General features: G+C 41.2%; 3 protein-coding genes across 4 annotated transcripts; 1 reads left to right on the top strand and 2 right to left on the bottom strand.

Moving 5' to 3' along the window:
• Positions 1 to 6,548: 6,548 nt before the first annotated feature.
• On the bottom strand, positions 6,549 to 15,713 carry LOC113124639 (PH and SEC7 domain-containing protein 4). Of its 2 annotated transcripts, none has more exons than XM_026297669.1 (16): positions 15,597 to 15,713; positions 13,030 to 13,701; positions 12,606 to 12,684; positions 12,064 to 12,400; positions 11,033 to 11,950; positions 10,514 to 10,594; positions 10,310 to 10,422; positions 10,143 to 10,201; positions 9,941 to 10,030; positions 9,797 to 9,840; positions 9,505 to 9,677; positions 9,295 to 9,365; positions 9,056 to 9,201; positions 8,828 to 8,972; positions 7,403 to 7,549; positions 6,549 to 7,316 (listed from the first exon to the last, which is right to left on the bottom strand). In XM_026297669.1, exons 2-16 carry the CDS (start codon positions 13,522 to 13,524, stop codon positions 7,032 to 7,034), a joined length of 3,183 nt encoding a protein of 1,060 aa, XP_026153454.1. In that variant the 5' UTR covers positions 13,525 to 13,701; positions 15,597 to 15,713; the 3' UTR covers positions 6,549 to 7,031. The 2 variants fall into 2 exon arrangements, with proteins under 2 accessions (XP_026153454.1, XP_026153453.1); XM_026297668.2 differs by lacking the exon at positions 15,597 to 15,713 and adding an exon at positions 13,963 to 14,164.
• A 1,144-nt stretch (positions 15,714 to 16,857) lies between these two features.
• On the top strand, positions 16,858 to 21,120 carry LOC113125055 (zinc finger protein 3). The gene is made up of 2 exons (XM_026298327.2): positions 16,858 to 17,116; positions 17,605 to 21,120. Exons 1-2 carry the CDS (start codon positions 16,918 to 16,920, stop codon positions 19,239 to 19,241), a joined length of 1,836 nt encoding a protein of 611 aa, XP_026154112.1. The 5' UTR covers positions 16,858 to 16,917; the 3' UTR covers positions 19,242 to 21,120.
• A 134-nt stretch (positions 21,121 to 21,254) lies between these two features.
• Positions 21,255 to 25,074, bottom strand: hcar2 (hydroxycarboxylic acid receptor 2-). Its single transcript, XM_026297902.1, has 3 exons — positions 25,008 to 25,074; positions 23,231 to 24,262; positions 21,255 to 21,595 (listed from the first exon to the last, which is right to left on the bottom strand). Exon 2 carries the CDS (start codon positions 24,188 to 24,190, stop codon positions 23,300 to 23,302), a length of 891 nt encoding a protein of 296 aa, XP_026153687.1. The 5' UTR covers positions 24,191 to 24,262; positions 25,008 to 25,074; the 3' UTR covers positions 21,255 to 21,595; positions 23,231 to 23,299.
• Between the last annotated feature and the right edge of the window lie 759 nt (positions 25,075 to 25,833).

Consider the following 25,833-nt stretch of genomic DNA (forward strand, 5'->3'; position numbering starts at 1 on the left):
ATCCTGAAAACACGCGCATCTGTTTAATTTCTTTTTTTATTTTCTGCATCATGTAGTTTTATTTGCAATTATTTCGTCCCTCTTTGCAGCCTCATTATTGCAGCGCGTTAACGAGGCCACGGTTCGGCGGTGCCGCGGCCCACCTGGTGCCACGGCGCGGGAGGCCGCGCGCTCCCTGAACCACACCTACAGCACGTGAAACTATAGATATAGATAATTTATTCAGAAACGAGCCAGTGTAGTCAAACCGTACACCGACTAAAGTCAAACTAATGACAAGTAAATTAAAAACTTTTAAAGATATAGTAAATATTATTGTAGATACAAAATATCAGCTTGTTTTCAGGAGCTTTTGGTCTTAATGCATGATCTTCCCTCTTTATTTTCTTCTAAATAAAGATCACATTAGCCTATTTATTTATGTAAAAATATATGTAGATAATGTAGTTCAAGTCGATTTAACATCTAGGTAGATTAAATATATCATTTTTCTTTATGACCAGGTTATTATTTAGGGCCTATTTGTTAAATTAGCCTGTCTATTCACTTCACCTGGCTACCTGCTTTAAATCAGACATTTGTTTATTTTTCTGTGTTGACATATTTGGTATCCATATTCAGCAACATAAACATTTTTGTTCTATAGCTTTTGCACTTTTTTATACCTTTTGTTAGTTTTTCAGGAAACCTTTGAATATTTTGTAGTACAGAAATTTGTTCTTGAACTTGACTCAGGTTCTGTTTTAGGGTTTATCCTATTTCCTTGAGGCTGCTGTTTAGTATCACTGGACCACTGTAATCTCTGCAGTAATTTTCAGTTCACAAACTTCTGTGTCGTTCATGGCCTGATGCATCATTAAAGAAGCCCTCACGCCTAATTACATAATGTTTGAATCAGACTGCATGAAAGCTTTTATCTGACTTCTAAGACAATCGTGTAAATTCCTCAAAGGCAGCTCAGTCAGAGTGGTATCCGACTGCTGATGAAGAGCAGCCCTGACATCTTTCTGTTTACATCATGCACTTCTCTTTCTCTCTGTCTCTCCAAGCCTTCACTCGGCTCACATTTCACCATTTTCCTGACTCATCTCCTTACACCCCTCCCTTTGTATCTCTCTCCTGCAGCGGCACCACTGTGCACACCATATACCGCCCTGTAAACTTTAAACAATGGCTGCACTTCATCCCATTGTTGTCCAAGTGGCATGGCCCACTCCAGACAGCCCATCAACTGGCTGGACATTCATTCTTTCCACTTCCCCTGCTCAGGCATGCAGAAACACATACATCCATATACATTTATACATACAGAGGAGCTTTCAAGTGGATGTGCCTCACAGGGACGAGGCAAACCTTTTGACTGAACCAAAGTTCAGATTCCTCAGCCAGCTGATAGCCTGCCAGAGAAATAACAGCAGCAAATGTTAAACATTAACAGTGTCACTGCCAAAAGAGTAAAAAACAGAACATTATACTGCCACGCACAAGGCACAGAAGAAATAACTCTTTTCTGTCTCTCTCTGGGCCTATTAGCAAGAAGCTTTTGGGCCACAGTGCTTCTGGTAATGAGCCCGGCAGCACAATACAGGCACCGGGCTGGAACAGCTGAGGGCAGACAAAGCTGGCAGGACTGGGCGACAGGGACTTACTACATTTAACACAGAGCCATACTAACACTGTGTCCGTGTGTGTGTGTGTGTGTGTGTGTGTGTGTGTGTGTGAGGGAGAGGCAAAGTAAGAATGTCTATCTCTGTGTTTGTTTGATATAACACTGCCTGTGTTGGAGGGAAAGGCATGTGTCCCATTAACATTATGGGGACACTCAAAGACAGAATGGGGACCCGTGGAGAAACTGCTGCCAAAAAGGCAACAGAGAAGTGTGTGGCAATCAGTGGGATGACGGGTTGGGATTGTCCGGCGCCAGTCATCTGGAAAGTTCTCCACTTATCTCTGGGCCTGAGACACTGGCCAACCAATTCAGCCTGGCAAATACATATTATGTAGGCTGACAGAATTTGTCTGTCCAAATGAGCTGCAGAACACGCTGTTGTTTTAAACTGTGAATGGCAGCAGTACTGTGTCATGGCCTGAGAGAGAACCCAGATTGTGTGAGTAAACCCATCATGGCTGATTCAGCCTGAAGCCTCTGCAGTGATTTTATATTGAACCATCCTTCTCTTTGAATCTCTCAAATATTTTGGAGCTCTTTAACGTCTCATTCTCCTGTGTTGACTTTACTGCCAGTGTGACAACCAGCTGTTCTTTGGCCTCATGCACTTATAACACAACAAAGATAGAACTACCTCCCCTAACTCTAACCCTCACCTTAACTACTCAATCCCTAACTTGAGCCACTCTCATCTCAGTTCAACTGACCTGGCCCAGCAACTTTCCCCAACATTAACCAGACAGATTCTTCTGCCCCCTTCAGATAAATTAACCTTTACTAGTACCTCTCCCTAACCTCCATCCTGATGCCTAATCTCAACTGTCTTCTCTAATCTGAATTCAACTAATCTTGACCAGTGTTAACACAGCTGGCAGAATTTGATCTCTTACTCTAACTTTAACAAAAAAAACCTAAACTAAGAAGTCCTCAATCTTTATTTTTTGTTGCTTGATTGAAATTATGATTCAAATCCTAATTTTGGAACAGGGGTGACAGACAACTCAGGAATCCATTTGGCTTTCTACTATAAACCACACCGCTGAACAGAAAAAACGGGAAGAGTCATTGAGATAGATTCATACCACTACCCCATAACTCTAACGCCAAACCCTCAGTATGCTAACATGCTTACAGTGACAACTCCAGCATAAACAATAAGTGGGTATACTCTACAATACTCACTAATTTTAGTGTATTAGCATGTTAACATTTGCTGATTGTGATTAAACAGAATGTAGTCTAGAGCCTGAGGCTGAGGGGAGTTATTAGTTTGCAGGTATTCAGGCACAAACCAATAACTTGGACAAGTCGAACTCTGACCTGCAGAAATTTTTAGAAAGCAACTGGATGAAACTACACTGGACCTTGTCATGGGAATAGTTTTATATGTTTATCAAGACATTTTCACCAAAAACCACAAGTATCAACCTCCTCATGTTGCCACGAGATGAAAAGTCAAGGGCTCAAGAATTTTGTCAGGATTCATCATCTGTGCACCAAAACACTCTGTGCTAAATTTAATGTTAATCGGTTTGGACCAAAGATTTAACTATTACAGACTGACCAACGGATGTCACCATTCAAATGTGGGTATAAGACACCTTGTTATCAAGGCCTGAGAACACCTGAGCAGACTTCAAATGACAGCAACTGCCTCAAATTTCAAGACGCTATCTAATCTCCTCCACCTTTAACCATAATGCACCTGGAACAAATGCAGCAGTCAAACAGACAAAGTGGTCAAACAGAGGGTGTTTCTGTGTAGGAACAGGAGGAGCCCTGTGTCACATTGGCCTATATAACCACACACAAGGCCTGAAGGCAGGAAGCTACTATTGACTGGGAGACATCAAGAAAAACACACCTTTCAAAGCACACACAGCACACACACTTTGAGCACTACACATACACGCCAAGGTGGATAAAATCTGCCAGGTATCAGGTAGTGCCCCGAGGGAGAGGGCTGACCTGCACAGGCCAGGGGAGTCAAACACATAGCTGACAAAAAGCTCATTCAACATCACATACACATTTCGACTGATTTATCCTCGACTTGCACAGAGCAGATTGAATTATTATTTAGTGAATATTCAGAGATTTGAATTTGATATCGGAATAAAACTGATCCCTGTAGGAGCTGAAAGATGAACTGAGATAAGATGGAGGAGATTAGTTCACAAACATTCTTACTCTGCGTCACATCGACTCATGGAGCGCCAACGTTCCCTGTCCAACATGTTTGTCCTGCATTTTAAAAGGCCAGTTTGTGTCCTGTAAGTGTTGTCAGAGGCAGGAGTGTGTGTGGAAGAGGAGAGGGCAAAAAGAGGTCATGCGTTGAAATGCCCTAAAGGAGGGCACTTGGCTTAAATCTTTCAATAGCAGAGTCCTATGTTACAAAAGCCAACATTTGTAAAAGGGACATAAAAGATCAGCTATGATGAAATCTAAGGAGTGATTCATGTTTGGACTAGATAAATAAAATAAATAAAATGAAAATGTCTTTGAATCTGGCTATGAGAAAAGCTGCACTAATGACGACAGACGGAGAAAAAAGGCAGATAAGATCGTTTTCTTTAGTGCCTCATATTTCTTTGAAATCGAAAAAAAAAAAATCACTTTCAGGGAAAAGAAAAATGACACTCATATGGACACTGAATATACAGTGTTGGACTCTTTGCAGTCAGTGGGGCACAGAAGTGGTACAAGTGGACCCTGGATAAGAGCAGGAGAGAGTAGAAGTGGAGTTAATGTCTCAGTGAAAGTGGCGAACGGAGTCTGAGTGGAAAAACAAAACTCCTGAAAGGACCACAGAGAGACTTCAAGGACCCTGGATGGAAAGACCCACATCGCAAGAGCTGCAGTCAACAGCAAGAGAAAGAGAAGGGAGACATGTTTTTTTTCCCCAACAGCCAGAGTGGGACAAATCAAGTGTTAGTGTGGATAAGAGATAAAAAGTAACAAGTAGAGCGTGAGAGGCTTCAGCAGCAGATGGAGAATGTGCGTCGGGAGAAGAATTGAGGGCAGCAAAAAAATCCCAGGGATGAAAGTGAGTGTCTACAGTACAGTTTATGGTTATTGGCAGTGTTTGCTGGTGTTGGTGGTTTATGTTTACTGAGCATTTCAGAGCCCATGTGGATGTTAACCAATGTTCAAAGCAACATTGTGTGTGAGGGGGAGGAGGAAGAGGAAAAAGGGGCAGAAGTGACCCTACTTGTAGGGTTCTTTTTTTAAGCCCACGCTGGACAAGCCCCTAATGATCACAACTTGAGCTCTTGCCTTTTTAATTACCCACCCAGGCCTGACTGAGTCTCACAAAGCTTGAGAATAGGGTGGCGCAGATGGAACAAAAACAGGCAAATTCCTTGGGAAGGATGCCCTCTGAACCCAGCAGCTAATGCAGCCCCTGCTGCTCAAGCCGTTCATTATTGTTGTAAAGAGAAGAGGCAAAGGATGGCACTCCAAACAAGGCCACCACCACCGCTGAAGTCATGGTCCACAGGCCATGTGAGAAGAGCTTTTGGTCAAGAGCTCTTCCATGATGTCAGCACCAACAGCCACCTTCAACACAGACTGTGGCCCAAAGTGTAACACTACTAAAAATTCAATTTGATCTGAAACAAGAGCTGCTAATAGCTGCCCCTCACTGTAATGTTTTGTCACATTCATTGGATGTAGGTTAGTCAACACGGCGCCTCATTTCAGCTTGCTGGGCCTGCCCTCTTAAGGTGCTGGGATGGCCCTGGGCCCCGTCACTCATGTGGACCATCTGTCACCCTCATCTGCAGAATCTGACTTTATCTTAATGAACTGTTGTTTTTCCTGTGAATGAATGAAGACTGCTTCCATTCAGAGGACAACAAGTTGAGCATTATCACGTTCACAAGCATCACAGTTGATCAGTCAGAAGCTCCAGAGTTTTTCCTGATGTCTGTCTGTCCAGGAGAAAACAACCTGAAGAAAAACAAGCAGCTTCAGGTCTAACAATTACTCCCTTATCCAGCGGATTGACCCAGTGTGGACGACAGGACAGGACAGTATGTCTCTGCCTGTATTGTCTGTGCTCTTCAATGCATTTCCTATTGTCACATCACATTCCCGTGAGAAGAATGTGTGTATTTGAAGGTTGCTTAATTATGGATATCCAGTTCATATTGTCAACCCCCCCTTTAATCTTCTCCCATTTTTTGCTGTATTTACTACAAAACTTAAAGATTTTTGCGACTATATATTTTTGTGATGGTGTCAGGCACTGATACTGTACTTTCTCTAGAATATTTCGAGTCCTATCATGAATTGTAAATGGTGTACTATGAATTAAATTGGCCAAAAGTGGACTACATCCATTTCCTAAACATGTTAAAACAAATGAAAGCAAATAGGAAACACTTGACCACAGGATCTGAACGCTTTAGGATTCGGTTTTTGAATTAAAAAAAAAAAAAAAAAAAAAAAATATAAGAAAATATCTAAAACCATTTGTATACATACATTTTTCTCTTATGGTATATACTTATTGCTAAAAATTTAAAAAATTAAGTCAGAGCCTATTTTAGCAGATATTCTTGCTGCTGCGTTGTTTTAGCGTCTCAGCCTGTTGTAAAAAGAAACGTGATAGTATCTGATATTACAGCTCACTAAATCTATGTGTGGCAAAAAAAATATTTAACCTATTTGCCGTATCTAAATTTAAAGACAAATAAAACACATATACCTAAACAAAAATGATAACATCTTAAATTGTAAAGTTAATATTGAAAGATAACACTTTATTTTTCCCTAAACAGAGAAAACAAAAAACAGATTTACCCTTCATATGATCAAAACATGTAAGTCACATTTATGCCAACAAAGCAACATATGGGTGATTTTTTTTTTTTAAAAAAGTGCAATTTGATTTTTTTTTTTAAGTTTAAAACGGGCAACACATCCTATCCCTCTGCATTGACTCAGAGTTGCCCTGTACTACAGCACCCTCTTGTGGTTTGCATTTGAATTTTTTTGCAAATGAAACCAATTTTTGAAATACTTTCTGAACTAATTTTAAATTTACAAATTTCTTTAAAGAAAAAATAAATTAGGTCCAGACAAATTGAGTCATTCAATAAATGAATCAGGTTATCACCTCTGTCCTGACAGAGGGGGTTATTTTTGTAAAAGTGCACAAGATAATTTTTTTTTTTTTAAACTTAGGAAAAACTCCAAGAAATAAGAACATGCTAAGGCAGATCTCTGATATGTTTTTCTGCTTATCTGCTCAGTTCTTCCACAAATATAAAAAAGTTCTGTCAGTTTGCAGCAGAAAGATACAAATCTTCATTTTCAATGGCACCTATCCCAGTAATATCATTGAGTAAAAGAGCTTTCAGGCCTCTTTGTTCCACCGAGGAATGATGGTCCTACGATATGTGCGTCTTTCAGAGATATTGCGTCTTACTTTGACCACCGTCGGAGGAGCTGTCTCCAGCTCCAGAGAAGGACTGGAGTGGGACTTTTTCAGACCATCCACATAGACCTCCTCCTCCAGAGAATCTTCACACAAGAGTTTATCAAACAGGGTCAGGCCTGTGGTACTCAATGTGCCGTTGCTCGTCTCCTCCACTTTCTTCCAGCCCTCCAGTACCTGGATGTAGATCTCATAGCGAGACATCTGCAGGGTTTTATCAAGAGACAGAGTCACTTATGGGTCTTTTTACAATCATATACACACACTAACGCATGCAACAGCTCCTCTACCTCGTGTTGCAGGTACTCTGCTCTGACACGATGCTCCTCTAGCTCCTTGGCTTTGGCTTTTTTGCCTTCTGGCAGGTTTTGCTGCAGGTATAATAGGTCTGCCTTGAAAGACTCCAGCATTCCTGTATGAGACTGCAGCTGGCGTTCCTGCACAGGAAGTATAACAGAGGAACAGAAAAAGTTTCATCCAAATACATTTTACACAAATCATGATGACATAAGACATAAGTGTATAAAATATGACATAATTTAATCTGTAGTGTGTAAGAGTGAGTGGAATCTATTATTAGACAAAGTATTCATAATTATGTTTTCATTTGTGTGTTATCATCTGAAAACAAGATTTACTATGTCTTTTTTTTTGTTTGTTTGTTTGTTTTATAAAGCTTCGAATGGGGGGAGGAGGAATCTGGTCTTCAAGGGCCACTCCCCTGCCCAATCAGATACAATGACTATGGGAGTAAGTCTCCTTTTGTGTTGCACCACGTTGTTTGTACAGCAGCCCAGAGCAGACAAATCAACCACTAGCCCTTGAGAAGGAGTTTTGTATTTTTATACAGAAGTAGCTGAGTAGACTAGAGGATCTCTGACTGCAAATGGATTTAAAAATGTGTACCCTCCTAACACTATTCTGCAATCTGGCTCAACTCCTGGAATAAAATAGGTTTGAATTCGCTTTGATATAAATTTCTACAAAGATGAAAAGAAACAAGACATATAGTATTACATACTAAATAGCTTAACATCATTAAATTTCTAAACATAAAGCTATCTAAAGTAACCTCATCGCTTGACATATTGCTACTTGATGACACTGTAGGCTCCCGTACGCTTGAAAAGGGAGGGGTGGGGTTTGCAATCTGCATCTTCACCACTAGATGCCACTAAATTTAACACACAACACCTTTAAAAGGTAAAATGAAACTCCATTTTGCTTTAGTTCAATTCAATACACTCAGCCCTTTTGCTGTCACTGCCTTTCTTGGTGTGATCAGTGTCTTATGGAGGCTAAAGTTAACAAATTCAGCTGGACATTATTATGCAACAGACACCAGGGAGTAAGTTTTGCAATCACTGTTCAACAAACATCACCAGTTCTCACTTTACTGGGAGTAAAGGGATTGGTTTTAAAAAAGTGATATTAAGACAAGGAAAATGGAAATTAGTGATATTACAAAATTAAAATGTAAACCTGTATATATTATGGTGATAATTTGGTACGTCTTGCCTTGTGTTAAAAAAGCTGTACCATGAACAAGTATTTCTTTATCAGTTCATAGAAGTTAATGGTGTGACATAGCATTTTAACATTGTATGGCAGCATGACACATGAAAATCATATGAGGCATAACCTAAGTATGACTCAGTAAAACAAAAAGGAAAAATAACTTCTGAAGAAATTAAAGCCTCCACAGGAGTGTGTACCAAAGTGTGAGCAGACTGAGAGGCGGGGAGGATCGGCCTGAAGAACTTCCTCTGAGAGCCGACAGCAGCAGGGAACGGAGGCGAGGAGTGAAGAGCCGAAACCAAGTTGATACGGCTGATCCATGACTTCATCTCCACTTTGGATCTGAGAGGAAAAGAAAACTGTGCTTTAACACTGGCTGTTGGAGTCGGACTGTGCTTAAGAGATTCCTGCCGGCTGGGACTTACGAGGCCTGAAAGAGGAAAACCCTCCAATCAGCAGTCTGCAAACGGAAAACGTGCGGCTTCTTGGTGTAACTGGCTGCCGGCTCGGCCAGGGAGTGATGGACACTCACCACCTCCTCATTAGTCTGCTGATCCCTCCTACTGTCATCCTGACACACACAAACAAGAGGTGAAACTGTATTAATAATTATAGATGACGCAAAGTTATATTTACATATAGAAACAGAAGCTGAGTCACTGACCTTCTGTAAGTATAGGACCATTCCTTTTAGCACTCCATAGAAAGTCTTCCAGCTTCTTTTCCCCCATGGAGCTGCAACACAAACATGATAATGCATGTTTATAGCAAAGGTAAACAATTTTTTTTCATGGATTTAAAAATACTAATAGGATCAAATGTTTATAGGATGATTATGTTAATTCTTTTATTTTTCCATAAAGTGATAACTTACTGCGTTTGCCGTCGATGTCGGCGTGGAGCTTTCTTTGGAGGAATCCCTCTTTGATCACTGAGGCCTTTTTGTCATGAGGAACATCCAGGAAGGGGTTGGCTTTTGAGCGCAGCACTGCATCGTCTCCTGCATCTTCCTCCGGCAACACAGAGCTCTTCAACTCCTCCTCATCACTTCAACACACATTTGAAGATTGTGAGATTAGACTAGGATAGATTAGGATATGTCGGGGAAAACAATCAAGGAAAAAAAAAATAATAAAAATCAGGGTGGGAGAGAACAGTCCACTTACACAGCCCACTCCAGCGGCTCACTTTTAATGGAATTATAAAGACTCTAAAATGTAGATGGAGAAGGAAAAGTTAATATTTTCATCAAAACAAATGACTTATTTCAATAAAAATATCTTTTCTGAAAACTTCAGCAAAAGCATTACTTTCAAGAGATCCTTGCTGAAGTTTTCACCCTCATTCATCCCTTCCAGGTTGAACACGAATTTAGAAGACGACATGGTTTTTCCTACATGCTGTGAACATACATACAACATGTGATAGAGATCACAGCTGGTAAGCCAGTGCCACATCAAAAACTAAATTTACAATGTTTAGAGAAACATTATAGCCAGAAATGTTTCCCACCTGTCCATGTAAGTCAGTGTTGAGAAGCATCAAAGCACATGTCAGGGCCAGCACAGCACCTGAGGATATAAAAAAACAATGATAATGGCACATGTGTGTCACATGTTGACTGGTTGCTGCTGTGTTGCATAAAACAGAAATAGCAATTAAACAGTGACTAAGAGGACCTGAAGAAGAGAAGGCCTCAGGGTTGCACTCATGGAAGCGGCAGGAAAAATGCTGCAGGACACGCTCCCTCTCCTGGGTCTCTCCTATCAATATCACCACTTTCAGAAAAGACCTGAGACACAGAAACCGAAATGACAAAAAGATTACTAAACTGTTTTATGAATTTGTGTTTTAAAAGTCCACTGCTCATGTAATATTCTCACCTCAGGGCATGATCCAGAGTTTGCCCAGCAAAGTCAAAAAATTTGAGGTATTCCTCTCCAACCGTATGACTGAAGTTGTTACTAAACAGATTGAAGGGGGAAAACAAAAGAATAATGTCATAATCCATTTTATCGTTCTATATCCAAAATACCTGTTCATAAAGACAACACTTGGACTAAAATATAACATCATAAAGAGGACAGAGTGTGGTAATCACACTGTAGTGCATTGTAGTTTTTCAATCTGTTACTCAGTGTCAATGTTATTCATCACTTCACCTTTTCCTAAACTTGTTACATTACTGACACTTGTCCAGTGTCCATCTTGTTAACTTGTTGTTAGCCCATGTTAGCCAGGCATACTTGCCATTAATTCACTGACATTACATCAATATACAATTATCTCCCAGAAACCCTTTTGCAGCTCCACTGGTCTGTTGTGGGTTTAAATGTGTAACACATTGCCCTTCAGTTATAAATAAAGGAACCAAAAATTCAAAAATACATGTGCATGCTTACTCTTTGTCTAAGTGCTTCACCACATTTACACGTTGGATCCCGTCCAGCTTATACAGCTTTTCAGCGAGGCGGCGGGCCATCTGTTTGTCCACCTCACCTCCATTCATATGAGGCACAGCTGTCTCAGGAGGTTTGGGTTGTTCTCCACTTGCCACAACTGTCTGCACATCTCCATCCTCAACACATCCTTCCCTTTCAGCCTGATCCGACATATCAGCCTGAAAATCGCTGGTCATTTGTGGCGACTGCTCATTCTGCTCTGTTGGCTCCTTCTGTTCCTGCTGCTCTGCAATTTCAGGTTCTTCAACACAAACTGTCTGCTTTGTTTGAGCAGACTCGACCATCTGGTCTGCACTTTCACACTGGGTTGGATCTTCTCTCATTTCCATCTGTGGTGACTGATGCAGATGCGGTGACTCGTCTAACTGGTCCTCAAAGTGTTGCTGCTGTGTTTGATGTGGCAACTCTGCTTGGAGCTGTTCTGATTCTTCAGTCATATCAAGCTGCTTGGACTCAGAAGGGTCTGGATGTGGTGAAGGTTCTCTGGCCTTAGAAGTTCTTCGGTCCAAATCTTGTTGCTCCAAACTTGTCTCCTCTAGTTTTTCAGTCGGCTCTAGTATCTCTTGTGAACTTTCAGCACACACTGCATTTTCAGCTTGGTGTATCAATGCATCTCCATTGTCTTCCAAAGCCTCTGACTGGTCAGGGTCTACGTTTTGATCTACATCTTTACACATTTCTAGCTCTTCAATCTGACCTGTGGGATCTTCATGCAGCCACTCTAATATCTCGATGTCCTCTTCAGTTCCCGGGTGCAGACTTTTTTCTTGAAGCTCTGACTGTTTCAAATCAATTAGCTTATCTGGATTTATAGTTAGTCCGGTATTTTCAGTTTGTAGTGGCTCAGCAGGAACCTCCCTATAAGAGGGGATGAAATACACAATGTACTACTTACACTGAAATGAAAGTACAAAAAGTATTTAAAGTTAAGACATTTTCTGTTCCCCTTTTTTTAAGTTCATGATACTCACACATCAATCAGGTAACTGGTATTTGTCTCTTCACTTTCTTCAGAACAGGACACATTTGTCACACACTGTTCCTCCTGTACTGTTCCTCCTTCCTCCTTGTTCTCTTCTTCAATTTCGACACCATTTGATGAAGTTTGCTCTGCCTCCAAGTTTCCCTGTCCAGTCATCAAAATGACAAGCACCTCCTGTTCCTCTTCAACTTCTAAATCTACAAAACTGTCCACCTTGTCCACAACTTCAGTTTCCGCAACAGTGCTAATTATATCCACAGTTTCACCAGGATCTGATGTTTCTGAGTGCTCCTCCTCTTCTTCTGAGTCTGTCCTCAGTGGGATTCCTGGAAGAGTTTGCAGACATCAGGTTTTGTAGTTAGACAGAACTGGTCTTTAAATAAAATAAGTAGGCCATTACACTGCACCAACTCAACTCCAGAAACCAAAAAAAGAAAAAAAAAAAAAAAATAGCATTCTCAAAGTGAGAACAAATGAAAAAACACTCAGTTCACACCTAATTTAAAAGGTATTGCTTTGACTAATACATACCATTATTACTGTTTAACAGTTCAGCTGTTGAATGTTCCTCTTCCTGTGTTGGCAGCTCTTGCACTGCTACATCACATGGCTGAAAATTGCAACACAGATTACCGAACATGAAAATGAATTGTGCGAGAAAAACTTGCGATTGCCAGTGGGGATCATTAGTAGCGAACTATTCTCCGAGTCTCATCTGACCAAAATTATATTCATTCCATTCCACCCACCTCAGCTCTGCTTTTAACAGTAACCTAAATGTCTAACAGAGGGTGAGGCGGTGAGGAAAAAATTGAGATGTTCCTTGAAGTGAAAAAATTAAGTCAGGAAACTTTCTAAAACAGTATTCAAAAATAAATAAATTGATAATAGGTTATAAATAATGGCAGCATGACAATATCACACCTTGTTACCTCTCTCTTTATATAGTACATACCTCATAGACATTTCCTGTCCACTGTAGATCTGAGTTCAGAATCTCTGAATCTTGTTCCCCTCCCTCCTCCTGCATGAAAAGCTCAGCATTAACATCTTCAGACGGGTGAAATGATGGGGAAGTGGTGTCTAGACACGTCATGTCATCAGAGTCCAGCTCATTGGCCAAGCTGCTGTCATTCATGAATGAAGGCGTCTCTGCAGGGGGGTCAGGCACGTCCCACTGCACTGTGGCAAAGGAAAGTGGAGCACCAGTGCAAGTCATAGGGCGTACCGGCCATATAATTTGTTCCCACTGTTCTGCCTCCTCAGGAGTGTCTTGACCTGCCTTTAGGGAGACATTTAGTTGATCTGTCCCATGTGCCTGGTTTAACTGCAGGTCTGTCTCCTGTTCCCCATTGATGTACGTGTGGTCTATGGAGGTCAGTGAGCCTGGTTGAAGCTGCTCAAGGTTTGAGTTTGAAATATCTGGAGAAAAGAAGTTTTTGTCCTCCATTGGTGTCTCTCAGTCAGAGCCGTTGTCTGGCTTTATACAGTTTTGGAGGAAGATGTAGCTGTAAATGTCAACTTGCTACACAAGGTCGTCTTCAGCTGTATAAAAGTTCATTTTGTGAGGCTTCATACTGGGACATCCTGAAGCATGATACAACCTTGACGGCTGCCATTTAAAGAACTGTGACAAAAGGAAAACAAAAAATGTTCAAAAATATTTAACCACACAACCTCTTAAGAAACAAGTAGATTCCCTCAACTTTTGTCTGACTTGAAAACCCTAAAGGATCCTGTTAAGTTGATTCTTCACAAACTACTTGTAAATCACATTAAAAAAAAAAAAAAAATCAATTTCAATTCATCTGTAAATGAAATCACATATGTCATTTGGACCAAAAACAAAGTGCATAATTTTCAAGCCATAGTTGCAGCAAACACTCACCACTTCTGTGTCATCACAATCCAGTTTCATAGATATTTGTCTGTTTTTAGCCCATCCTGCTCACTTCTCAGTGGCATGACATTGCTGACATGCAGTGCAACAGACCTTAAGTGAAATATCAGAAGAGCACATTTCTACTTCCTGACCACAGGCACAGAAAATCAGCTAAGCAAGTGAGCAAGAGACAGAAAGAGAGAGAGAGCGAGAGAAAGAGGTGTATCATCTGGATTAAGAAGAGAGGGAAAGGGTGGAGTTGAGGGGTTGTTTCTGGTGAGTGGTTTAACTGTCTGCATCCTGTGTTTATCATTTTATCACCATGCCACACTGTGACCCTGGCTGATGGATAAAGCCTTCTTAATGAAGGGTCCAAACTTGTAGTTGCTGCATGTTATCAACACAAACCAGGAGTATCTATCCCAGCAACACAACACAACACACAACCTATGTTTGGACTGATCATAGCTTATTCTCCCAACTTTAATCTTAGATTCGATATCTCTTCTTCCCTGTGTCGCAGTTTTTTTTCTACACCTCTGTGCATGTCTTCATTATTCTATTCACGTCATACAACCAACATCCGGGACAAACCTAGCCCACATTTCCTGTGTGGGTGCTCACTTTTCAGTTCCTGTCAGGGTGCAACATGCACAAAATGATGAGATTAACATAGATGATCATCTTTTAATGATTCGTGCATTTGGAACAAAGCTACTGAAACTTCATGCATTAAAAATTTTTAATTGCAAAAATATCTCATGAGGTTTTCAATTTGGAGACAGTGAATTTCAAAATGATTTGGACCAGATCTACCATTATGCACCACTGACTAATCTCATGATCCTCTGATAAAATATTCAAAATGCTTCATGCTGTGTTTCATGTGATAACATTGTTAATCCTCATTGATGTTATCTTTGGCAGCAACACTGGTAATGAAAAGCTGTAGAGATTTCCTGAATGAAGCTTTTTTTTTTTTTTAATTCATAAAAGAATACAAGTAACTTCTCAGTAAATTAAAACATACTTTCTGTCAAATTGAATATTACTCAAACTGCTCTCTGTCCTAAGTGGAAATGACCAAGAGAAGTTGGTTGCAACACAATGAAAGTTTAAACAGCACAACAGGCTTGAGGAGAAGTACAAATAAAAAATAAAAAACAAAAAACCATTCTGTGGAGGAAAAAATAAAGAGGAACACACCCACTCGGGGTAAAGTGAAAGTTGTGAAATTATTTAAAATGTGTGGATGTATAACAGAATTTGTCCACACAAAGTAAACACTGCCTAGGATTTCATTCTAGACCAAAAGAAAACACGCCACAGACAAATGTGAACATTATCAAATCTCATGGAACTAACAAAATCTCATTAGGGTGAATCTTTTCAGCTGTGAAGCGTGACTTACCCCCTGCAGGCTCTTTAAAGCAACATCATATGATCTGTCGGCGTGTGAGGTTTTAAGTCAAATCATGTGGGAGGGAAAGACACACCACTGTGCTATACTGGGTTTACAGCGTTGTCAAAGTGCTGTGCCTTCACAGACATTAAACCACACTCTCATGCATACACCCAAGTATACAAATACCCCTCAGTTAATTTGTTGGAACCTGCTGCACACAACAAACAAGCCTTACATTTGCTCTCTTTCAGCCTGGAAGCCTCTCAGTCTGTGGTGCATGCAAATCACAAGCCCCACTCTGGACTGGGTCCTTCTTCGTATTCATGCTTCCTCTCCCTTTTGGGTGGATCAAGACCAGACTTCCGTCTCCCTCCGTCCTGCTCGCCTCTCTTCAGATATGGTTGAGAGGAAGGCAACAAAGAAGAAGAAAGAAATCAGACTGTGATTGGCAGATGACTCAGGAGCTCAGAGACACCTGAAAGGCCTTTGCCTACACCCACTGCCCCGCAGGAATATAAGCATACATACCTGTCAGGTGAGGGAGTGGCTCAGCTTCATTCCAGCAAACACCACCAGGAACCATGTAGTTAAACCAGAAGGTGTCCAGATTCAGCCCCTAGCTGCATGTTTTTCTAACAGTGTATGGCTTTACTGTGTGGCTGTGAGCACAGAGCCATGTTTACACACAAGACTGTTTCATGGCTGAACTGAAACAAGACATTCGACTTTCTCTATTATTTAATTTGACTCATTTTCCATTTAATTTTGTGACTGAATGTGGCTCAACAGAATCAGGATATATATACATATATATATACACACACACACACATATACTGTGCAATTTTAACAGTTACACACTGTGAGAAACCAAATGTGCAGCTGTGTACAACTGAAAAGTACCAAGTAATAAAAGTTGCATCTATATAGAAACAGTTTGCCAATATACACACACATGTGTGTGAAGAAATGACATTTTGGCTGACACTGACAGGTTTAGTTCTATAGTGGACATCTAGAGGAGGATTTAGATGTTTGGCTGCTGACATGGAATATATGGACTTGTTTTGATAGTGACACAAAGGACGGCCTGTGTCTACTACAGCCATCGTTTCAAACATAATGACTCATACAGTCACACAGATGACAGATATTTACCTTTATATATTAGAACAACCCTAAAGCTACACAAAAGTTTGGTAGTGTTTACTAACATTGTTTAACTGTTACTGTCTGAACTGTGAGCATCCTTGTACTTGATAACTGGTGGTTGTAGTAGAGATACTAGTAGTACTGCAGTTTGGCAGCTTTTCTTATTTAAATACCATTTATCACGGTGCAAAAGTCTCTACTAGGCCCAGTCTCATGTAATTGCACGCCACGCCGCTAGAGGCGCTGCAGCGAAGCAAACTCAGCGTCTCCTCGTCGTCACGGTACTGCTTTGTTTGTTCCGCACACGGTAGCAGGAGCTGCACACGCCCACTTTTCCTCCAGGTACTTTGAAGCCCGTAGTGGCCATCTGCTGAGGTGCCTTCGTCCGCAACAGTTTCGTCCAACATGGCCAAATCGAGCGATCTGAAAATCCTCCTGGAGTCTTCTCTCAATGAGATCTTTAAAGCGACAGTGAGCGACATCATGGACTCAGTGGACCGGACCCTGACCGAGTACCAGGGCACGATACAGAGGATCGAGTCTGAAAACGAGGGCCTGAAGCGGCTGCTCTTTGCGCGAAAGAGCACGGAATCAGCTGCCAGAGGTTAGAGCTGTGTAAATGTCTGCTCTTTATAAATTAAATAAATAACTGTGTTTATTACGACAGCGTGTAGCTTCATGCAGCCACAGACCTTTTGTTCTAACTTGTCCCGCAATGTCAGCAAACTGTGACTGTGTTTATCTAGACGTAAACAAAAGGTAGGAATAACAAAACAGAAGCATGCATGCCTTCACTCAAAACACGCCTGTGCAGCTGTGCAACCATTAGTAGATCCATTTATTACAACCTCCAACCATTTTTTAAAGTCATGAACTGTGTTTATAAGATGGTAAACAGGCTTGTGATTATTATGTAATACTTTATTACAGTAATCTTATTACAGTATCCTGCCCAGACTAATGATGGTGAGGTACAGACATTAGTATGTTGTGCAGGCAAGTCTGTAAAATGTTCTTAAAGGGTTGCATGTACTTTTCCGTAATGTGGTCATCGATGCACTGTTAATTATTTTGGCCTTGAATTTTTAACAGATGAACGCGATGCCACAGAAAAGTTTTCGACTTCAGACTGGAACAGTTGTCCCATCAGCTCCACCAAAGGCGTGTTAAAGATGTCCATATGCAGCAGTGACAAGAAGAGCTGCAGGAGGAAACATAAAGACAAGAGAGAGAGCGTATCCTCCGCTTCATTTGTCCTGCAGACCAATCATACAGCAGAACAACCATTTGCGAACACGTCGCAGGTAGCTGGGTCTGCACAGAACTTGATTTCTGTAAAATCAGAGTCTGGCCTGGACGAAAGCGGCGCCATTGACCTCTCTCGTCCGTCGTCCCTTCTTAATCTCACAATGAGGCCAATAAAAAATGAGAGCACAGACTTGAGTTGTGACAGTCATGATGCATATACACCTCTGCTGCCATCTTCAGGCCCTGGACACACTTCTGGAGGCAGCGACAGTGAAGTTAAAGTCACCATTGTATCTGACAGCTACATGCAGGATGGCCAGTTCATTAAGACAGAGGAGGATGAGGAGGAGCAGAATGGGATGTTGCCATATGGTGATGGTAGTTTCTCTAAACAGGAACTGAAGCACAAATTAAGTTATTACCCTGAATCTGACATAGATCCTGAGGGAACAAGTAGACAGGTTGTGGAGCCAGAAGTAGAAACACTAAAGGAAAATGATTCACTTGCTGTCCCTGCAGATGAGTTATTGGAGACTCATGACAATTTCTTGCGCTGTCCCACCTGTCCAAAAACATTTAGCCAAGCAACCTCGCTCAACATCCACATGAAGACTCACAGCGCTGACAAGGCCCACAGCTGCACCTACTGTGGGAAACGCTTTGGTCGGGCTGATCTTCTCAAATCCCACAAGCGTACGCACACAGGGGAAAGACCCTACAGCTGTAACATCTGCAGTAAAACGTACGCCCATCCCAGTCAGCTCAGGATACACAAACGTATCCACACCGGAGAGAAGCCGTATTCCTGCTCACACTGTGGGAAACGCTTCAACGAGCACAACCAGCTGAAAGTCCACTTGCGGACTCACACTGGGGAGAGGCCTTACAGCTGCAAGGAGTGTGGGAAAACATTCAGCAATGCAGGAAACCTACGTATACATGAGAGGATCCACACCGGTGAGAAGCCATACTGCTGCGCTCAGTGTGGGAAAAGGTTCAACGGCTTGGGTGACCTCAAAACACATTATAGGATTCACACTGGAGAGAGGCCCTACAGCTGTGAGCTGTGTAAGAAGACCTTCAGCCAGGCGGGCCACCTCACCATACACATGCGGATGCACACAGGAGAACGGCCCTACAGCTGCAACGAGTGTGGCAAGAAGTTCACGGTGGCCAGCAGCCTTAAACTACACCAGAGGATTCACACGGGAGAGAAGCAGTACACCTGCTCCTACTGCAGCAAGAGCTTCAGCAGGTCAGGCCACCTGAAGAGACACGAGCTGGTCCACACCAAAGAGAAAGTCTACCTCTGCAGCCAGTGTGGAAAGACCTACACAGACCAGTCCTCCCTAAAAAAGCACCTGAAGGTGCACGCAGCCAAGGAGGAGAAGACTCAGAGCGAAGGAAGCACCAGCGAGGCTGAAACAAACCCTACCCAATGTCCAGCCCCTAAGACACAATCAGACACTGATAGAAATTAGAAACATGTTGGAGCTGGATAATATAAATGAGTGATGTATGACATGCCACAAGTTAGCATAAAATCAAAATCCAGTTCATACCGCCAATAGGCCTTTGTGGGGGGGGTGGGGGGAAACAAAACAAAAAAAAATAATTCATTTGAATAAAGAGCTCATGTCCGTGCTGGGGGCTCCAGGAAAGCATCACATGGGCAGAGCACAAAGAACTTTGAACTCAGCAGTATCACCGCTGTGACATTATCAAATAAGGTGCAACATTGGTCAGTCAAATACATGAAAACACATTTCCAGTAGATTACTGTGTAACTTCTACAGTTTACCTCACAAAAGTCACAGCAAAATCTAAAATCTCCTGCTCTAATAACTGAGTTTCCAAATTTGTCTGTGCATATTACAAACCATTATGCAGTGCTTTATTGTCTCAAAAGAATTTCCATCTTTCGATCTATTATTCCAACTGGACTTGTCGCTCTGGTGGCTTATACACTAGGCCCCAAGCAACACATGTCCCTGCAGTACTTTTAAGGTTGTGTGTTGTGGTTGAAAGCTCTAGAAAAAGCTAGAACATGGACCTTAAGATCATTTTTGTTATGTCAAGAATAAACTTAAACAGTAAACTTAAACTGTATGCAATATTTGTGTTACAGTGCAATACAACGTTGTCTAATCTTTTCTATGATTTAGTTGGTCCAAATATTTTATTCTGTACTGTGTTATTCAGCATCTTGACTAATAAGCTGCTAGTAGATTTCTCTCTCACAGAAACATGCAGCCCTCAAAGGACATGGTTGTTGTACTTTTAAACGTGCTGTATGTTACCGAGATGTTTTTGAAATGCTTTATAGGAAATCAAGAACTACTGAATAGTGTCTCTGTCAATTTAGCAGAGTGTGCTCATGATTTCATCCACCCTGCTGAAGTATCTTTGAGTAAGACACTGAATCACTGGTCCAGGTTTTTGTCCTGTAGCTGGTCTGTGTTTTTGATATCACTGTGAAGAAAATATACATTTCTTCAGTATAGTTGTTTTAGAGGTGCTTCTACACACATTTACACTCATCAGTTTCACAGTTAATTTAACCTGATTTATATTGTGGCGGTCCTCCTTATGCTGCCAAAACACAAAGTTGAGCTCTGATATCTGGGATCAAACCAAACAGGCTAACCTTTATGTCCCATGAAGATCAGTGATCTGGTCCCTGGTTGACCTGTTGTCCTTCCTTGGACTGCTTTTGTAGATAGGGAGCATTGTAGACCAGGAAAACCCCACAAGACCTGCTGTTTTGAAGATGTTCTGGTCCAGTCCTCTATCCATCACACTTTGGACCTTTTTAAAGTCACACAGATCCTTATGCTTGGCTATTTTCCTACTTCTAGCACACGAGCTTCAAAGACTACCTGTTCATGTCTATATCCCGCCCCTTGACAGGTGTCATTGTAACGAGATAATCAGTGTTATTCACTTCACCTGTCAGTGAAGTTAAAGTCAGTGCTGATTGGTTCATACACTTGGTCGCTAGAGAGTTAGACATGTTATTCATTAACAATGCTGTATATAGCTTTATCTATACAGTCAGCAGTTTGATCCACTGAACTGACAAGAATGTATTTGTGTAATAATGTTACTGCTAATATCACCAGATGTCAAAGAATGTCAAGGTTTTAGAAGAGGCTTTTTTTAGGCTGCTCATTTATAAATGACTGACACAACCAGGAGCAAATTCCCATCTTTACCATAATAGGGCTAATGTTTCTCGTGGCAACTGGTTGATATACCTGCATAGCAATGTATATTAAACTGATTGTTTGCTACTCTGAATTTATTGTGATTTAGTTTTGTGTGATTAGTGGCTAAATTAAAGAAAAACATTATCCAAAACATGTTTGTCTGATTTTCCCTTTATAGGTATATTTTTATTTGAAATCAAGGGAATGTGCAGGAAGTTCTTTATATATTTATATATATGCCTGTTTATACAGATTAAGTCAAGAAAACTAAAAACAAAAAAAAAACAGCCTCAAACTTGGCAAACCAATAAATATTATCTTTTTGTCTGATATTTCCTCAGTGCAATGGTAAAAAAAATGCATTAATAAAAATGAAAATTCCTTTTTACTCTGAATTATCCACAGACGATGGTGTCAGCTATTTCCACTATTAGAAGTAATTAGTAATTTTTTATTTGAGCACTAGTACCTCGACATATGAACAAACACAACCCAGACTGGCATCACTACACACCACCTGAGTTACAATGAAACACAACAGAGCAACAAGCTCCCTTTAGGTGAACCCACACCACAGGAATCGCTACACACTACAGCTTTAACATTTTACAGTATCTGGGTACTTACAGTGGGTACGGAAAGTATTCAGACCCATTTAAATTTTTCACTCTTTGTGTCATTGCAGCCATTTGCCAAAATCAAAAAAGTTCATTTTATTTCTCATTAATGTACACTCAGCACCCCATCTTGACAGAAAAAAAAACAAATGTAGAAATTTTTGCAAATTTTTAAAAAAAGAAAAACTGAAATATCACATGGTCATAAGTATTCAGACTCTGTGCTCCGTAATGATTAGAAGCACCCTTTTGAGCTAGTACAGCCATGAGTCTTCTTGGGAATGATGCAACAAGTTTTTCACACCTGGATTTGGGGATCCTCTGCCATTCTTCCTTGCAGATCCTCTCCAGTTCTGTCAGGTTGGATGGTGAACGTTGGTGGACAGCCATTTTCAGGTCTCTCCAGAGATGCTCAAATGGGTTTAGGTCAGGGCTCTGGCTGGGCCAGTCAAGAACGGTCACAGAGTTGTTCCGAAGCCACTCCTTTGTTATTTTAGCTGTGTGCTTAGGGTCATTGTCCTGTTGAAAGGTGAACCTTCGGCCCAGTCTGAGGTCCTGAGCACTCTGGAAGAGGTTTTCTTCCAGGATATCTCTGTACTTGGCCACATACATCTTTCCTTCAATTGCAACCAGTCGTCCTGTCCCTGCAGCTGAAAAACACCCCCACAACATGATGCTCCCACCACCATATTTCACTGTAGGGATTGTATTGGGCAGGTGATGAGCAGTGCCTGGTTTTCTCCACACATACCGCTTAGAATTAACGCCAAAAAGTTCAATCTTGGTCTCATCAGACCAGACAATCTTATTTCTCATAGTCCGGGAGTCCTTCATGTGTTTTTTGGCAAACTCTATGCAGGCTTTCATGTGTCTTGCACTGAGGAGAGGCTTCCGTCGGGCCACTCTGCCATAAAGCCCCGACTGGTGGAGGGCTGCAGTGATAGTTGACTCTGTGGAACTTTCTCCCATCTCCCTCCTGCATCTCTGGAGCTCAGCCACAGTGATCTTTGGGTTCTTCTTTATCTCTCTCACCAAGGCTCTTCTCCCACAATTGCTCAGTTTGGCTGGATGGCCAGGTCTAGGAAGAGTTCTGGTCGTCCCAAACTTTTTCCATTTGAGGATTATGGAGGCCACTGTGCTCTTAGGAACCTTGAGTGCTGCAGAAATTCTTTTGTAACCTTGGCCAGATCTGTGTCTTGCCACAATTCTGTCTCTGAGCTCTTGAGCAGTTCCTTCGACCTCACGATTCTCATTTGCTCTGACATGCACTGTGAGCTGTAAGGTCTTATATAGACAGGTGTGTGCCTTTCCTAATCAAGTCCAATCAGTTTAATTAAACACAGCTGGACTCCAATGAAGGAGCAGAACCATCTCAAGGAGGATCAGAAGAAATGGACAGCATGTGAGTTAAATATGAGTGTCACTGCAAAGGGTCTGAATACTTATGACCAATGTGATATTTCAGTTTTTCTTTTTTAAAAAATTTGCAAAAATTTCTACATTTCTGTTTTTTTCTGTCAAGATGGGGCGCTGAGTGTACATTAATGAGAAATAAAATGAACTTTTTTGATTTTGGCAAATGGCTGCAATGACACAAAGAATGAAAAATTTAAAGGGGTCTGAATACTTTCCGTACCCACTGTATTCTTGTGTATATCACTACATTAGTATATACATGTGAGAGCTTATAAAAAAGCAGACTTGCATGGGTCCCTATTGGTTGTGGGTTGTGCTGGTCTTACAACATCTGAGGCTCAGTAGCAGCTTTTCCTTGGACAGGTAGAGCATAGGCTGAATGCTGCTGCTGAAGTCCATCAAACCAAAAGCAATATAGTGAATATAGCAATGAAACACATCATGTGAGAAATAGTCCTGGAAGGGGAACAGAGCGACAGGTGGGAAGTAGTTGAACACAATAATGGCCAGAATGATGAGGACAATCTTGAAGGCTCTTTTCTTTACAGGGTGCATCTCGTCTCTGCTGGGCCCAGACTGCCTCAGCACCCAGAGAATGGTAATGTTGCAGTAGACCATGAAGGTGAATGCAGTGAGGATCATTACTGTGAAGACTTTCTCAAAGTTAACAATCGTCCCTACACATTTAGCAGTAGCATAGGCCAGAGTGATCAGCCAGACCAGCATGGCCAGGACTGCTCTGTGCTGGCGGTCCTTGAGCTCTGTGAAGATGATGGGATGGACCACAGCTACGTACCGGTCCAGGCAGATGCACGAGAGGAAGAGTGGTGAGGAGTCTTTAATGCCATAGAAGAAACGCAGGACGTACCAGGTGCTGCTGGTTGTGAGGAAGACGATGTTGACCAGCTCCAGAGGTGGGATGAGACAGAAGAGTACATCTAAGACAGCCAGATGAAGAATGAAAATATCTGATGTGGAAGAATCTGCCCTGTTCTTGTAGGTGAGCCACAGCACCATGAGGTTGGCCGGGATTCCCATGAACATGTTAATAAATTGCAGGCTCAGGTACCAAATGAGAACAGCAGGCATCTTTTTACACTGTTCGTACACTGTCATCTCCGCACCAGTGTTGTTGATGGGCCTGTGAGTGATGAAGAGCGTAGAGGAGTTGATGTATAACACGTCCATGATGGTCAGATCACAGAGTGATGTTTATCAAAGGACGTCAGCCATAAAACAGAGATCTGCCAGATGAACAAGCTAGATAAACACAGACCTGGTTCAGTTATTTCAGACAATAAACAAATAGGAAATAGTGCTTACATTAAAATGGTAATGCACAGGCAGTGGTTGTGTTGATGGAGACTTTGTGTTGAAACTCTTTGGTACATTATATACACTATGGATAAGAGTGCTTAAATGATTTTGTCCACTGATCAGAAAAATCAGGATTTATATAATTTTCAGCTATTTTGATAATCAGTAATTTCAGACATTTTTCAAGTAAATTGAAAAAAGTCTGTTTTTTTTGTGCCATAAATGTTAATATGGAGATACTCACATAAGTTCACTGGAAGTTGTACATATGTATATACTATACAAATTAGTGTGTCAGACTGGACTGTAATTGAGGTGTCAGATATCACCCTGTCATCATTCTGCCATTACTTCCCCCAAATACCCACAGCAAAAAATGTTCTATTCATGATACAAAACACATTCAAAGACCTAAGTAACATTACAATAGTAAAAATATGAGCTTTGATTTCATAGAAAAGCATTAAATGATATATAACTAATGCATTGTATCAAAAAATAAGGCTAACATGATATTGTGATACGTTTTAGTCTGTGCATCAACAGCTTCATCTGGTGTGTGAAGTCTGAGTAAAAAAAGTCTTATTTTTTGTCCTACAAATTAAACTACATTATCAGGAACCTCACACTTCCAATAACATCATTTTTGACTACGCATTTTTTTTTTGCACTAAATGAAGCTTCTTACCTTTGACAACTTCCTCTTGACTTCTACTGCTTTTTAATGAAGTGATCTCCTTTACCCTCAGATAACTGCGCAGTCAAACCATTTCCTTCTCAGACGCCCATTTAGCTACGTGTGACGCCCATGTAGCTACATGTGAGCCACACAATATGGTAATGTATTAAATGTAGCTTTATTAAAAGGCTTACAGGAATTTCCCTAAATGTATATGATTCCACCACGTCAGCAAACAAAATTTTTTGCTATCTCTGTATCTAAAGGTGATATGTAAATGTGCAGCTTGACTATAACTGGAACTTTGTCTCCTGCATATGTAAACTAGTAAAGTCTATGGTGCCACAATATTATGGCACCAAGACTGATGACCAGTGCTGTACCTGTACAGCACGTTTATGTACACTTGTAAAATTGCTTTTTAAATTGTTTCACTTTAAACGGTGAGGTCAAGAGTTAACAGTTTATGCAAAATAACTCACCTGTTGGGCAGGATACTGCAGCAACTTCCTGAAGTCACTAGCGAAGACACTCTCCGTCTGATGCTTGTGAATCCTGAACTGTCCAAGTGTGAGCAAATACTGAGCCCTCACCTCAAAATGAAAATAATCTTTTGGAAGATGAACCAGCACTTCAGGGATTCTGTTGTCTGATCATCCAATCATGCCATCGAGACAAGGGTGTGGAAGCTGAAAATCCTCCTGGATGCCATGATGGCTTGTTTGGCCCCTGCACATTCATCACACCTTAAAAATGAACTTATTAAATAAACAACAAAAGAAGGTTGAGAATAATCAATTAAGTGATATGAAAGTAGGTTGGGGAAGAAATACTG

The sequence above is a fragment of the Mastacembelus armatus genome, chromosome 12 (genome assembly GCF_900324485.2).
Source record: "Mastacembelus armatus chromosome 12, fMasArm1.2, whole genome shotgun sequence".
Classification (NCBI taxonomy): Eukaryota; Metazoa; Chordata; class Actinopteri; order Synbranchiformes; family Mastacembelidae; genus Mastacembelus; species Mastacembelus armatus.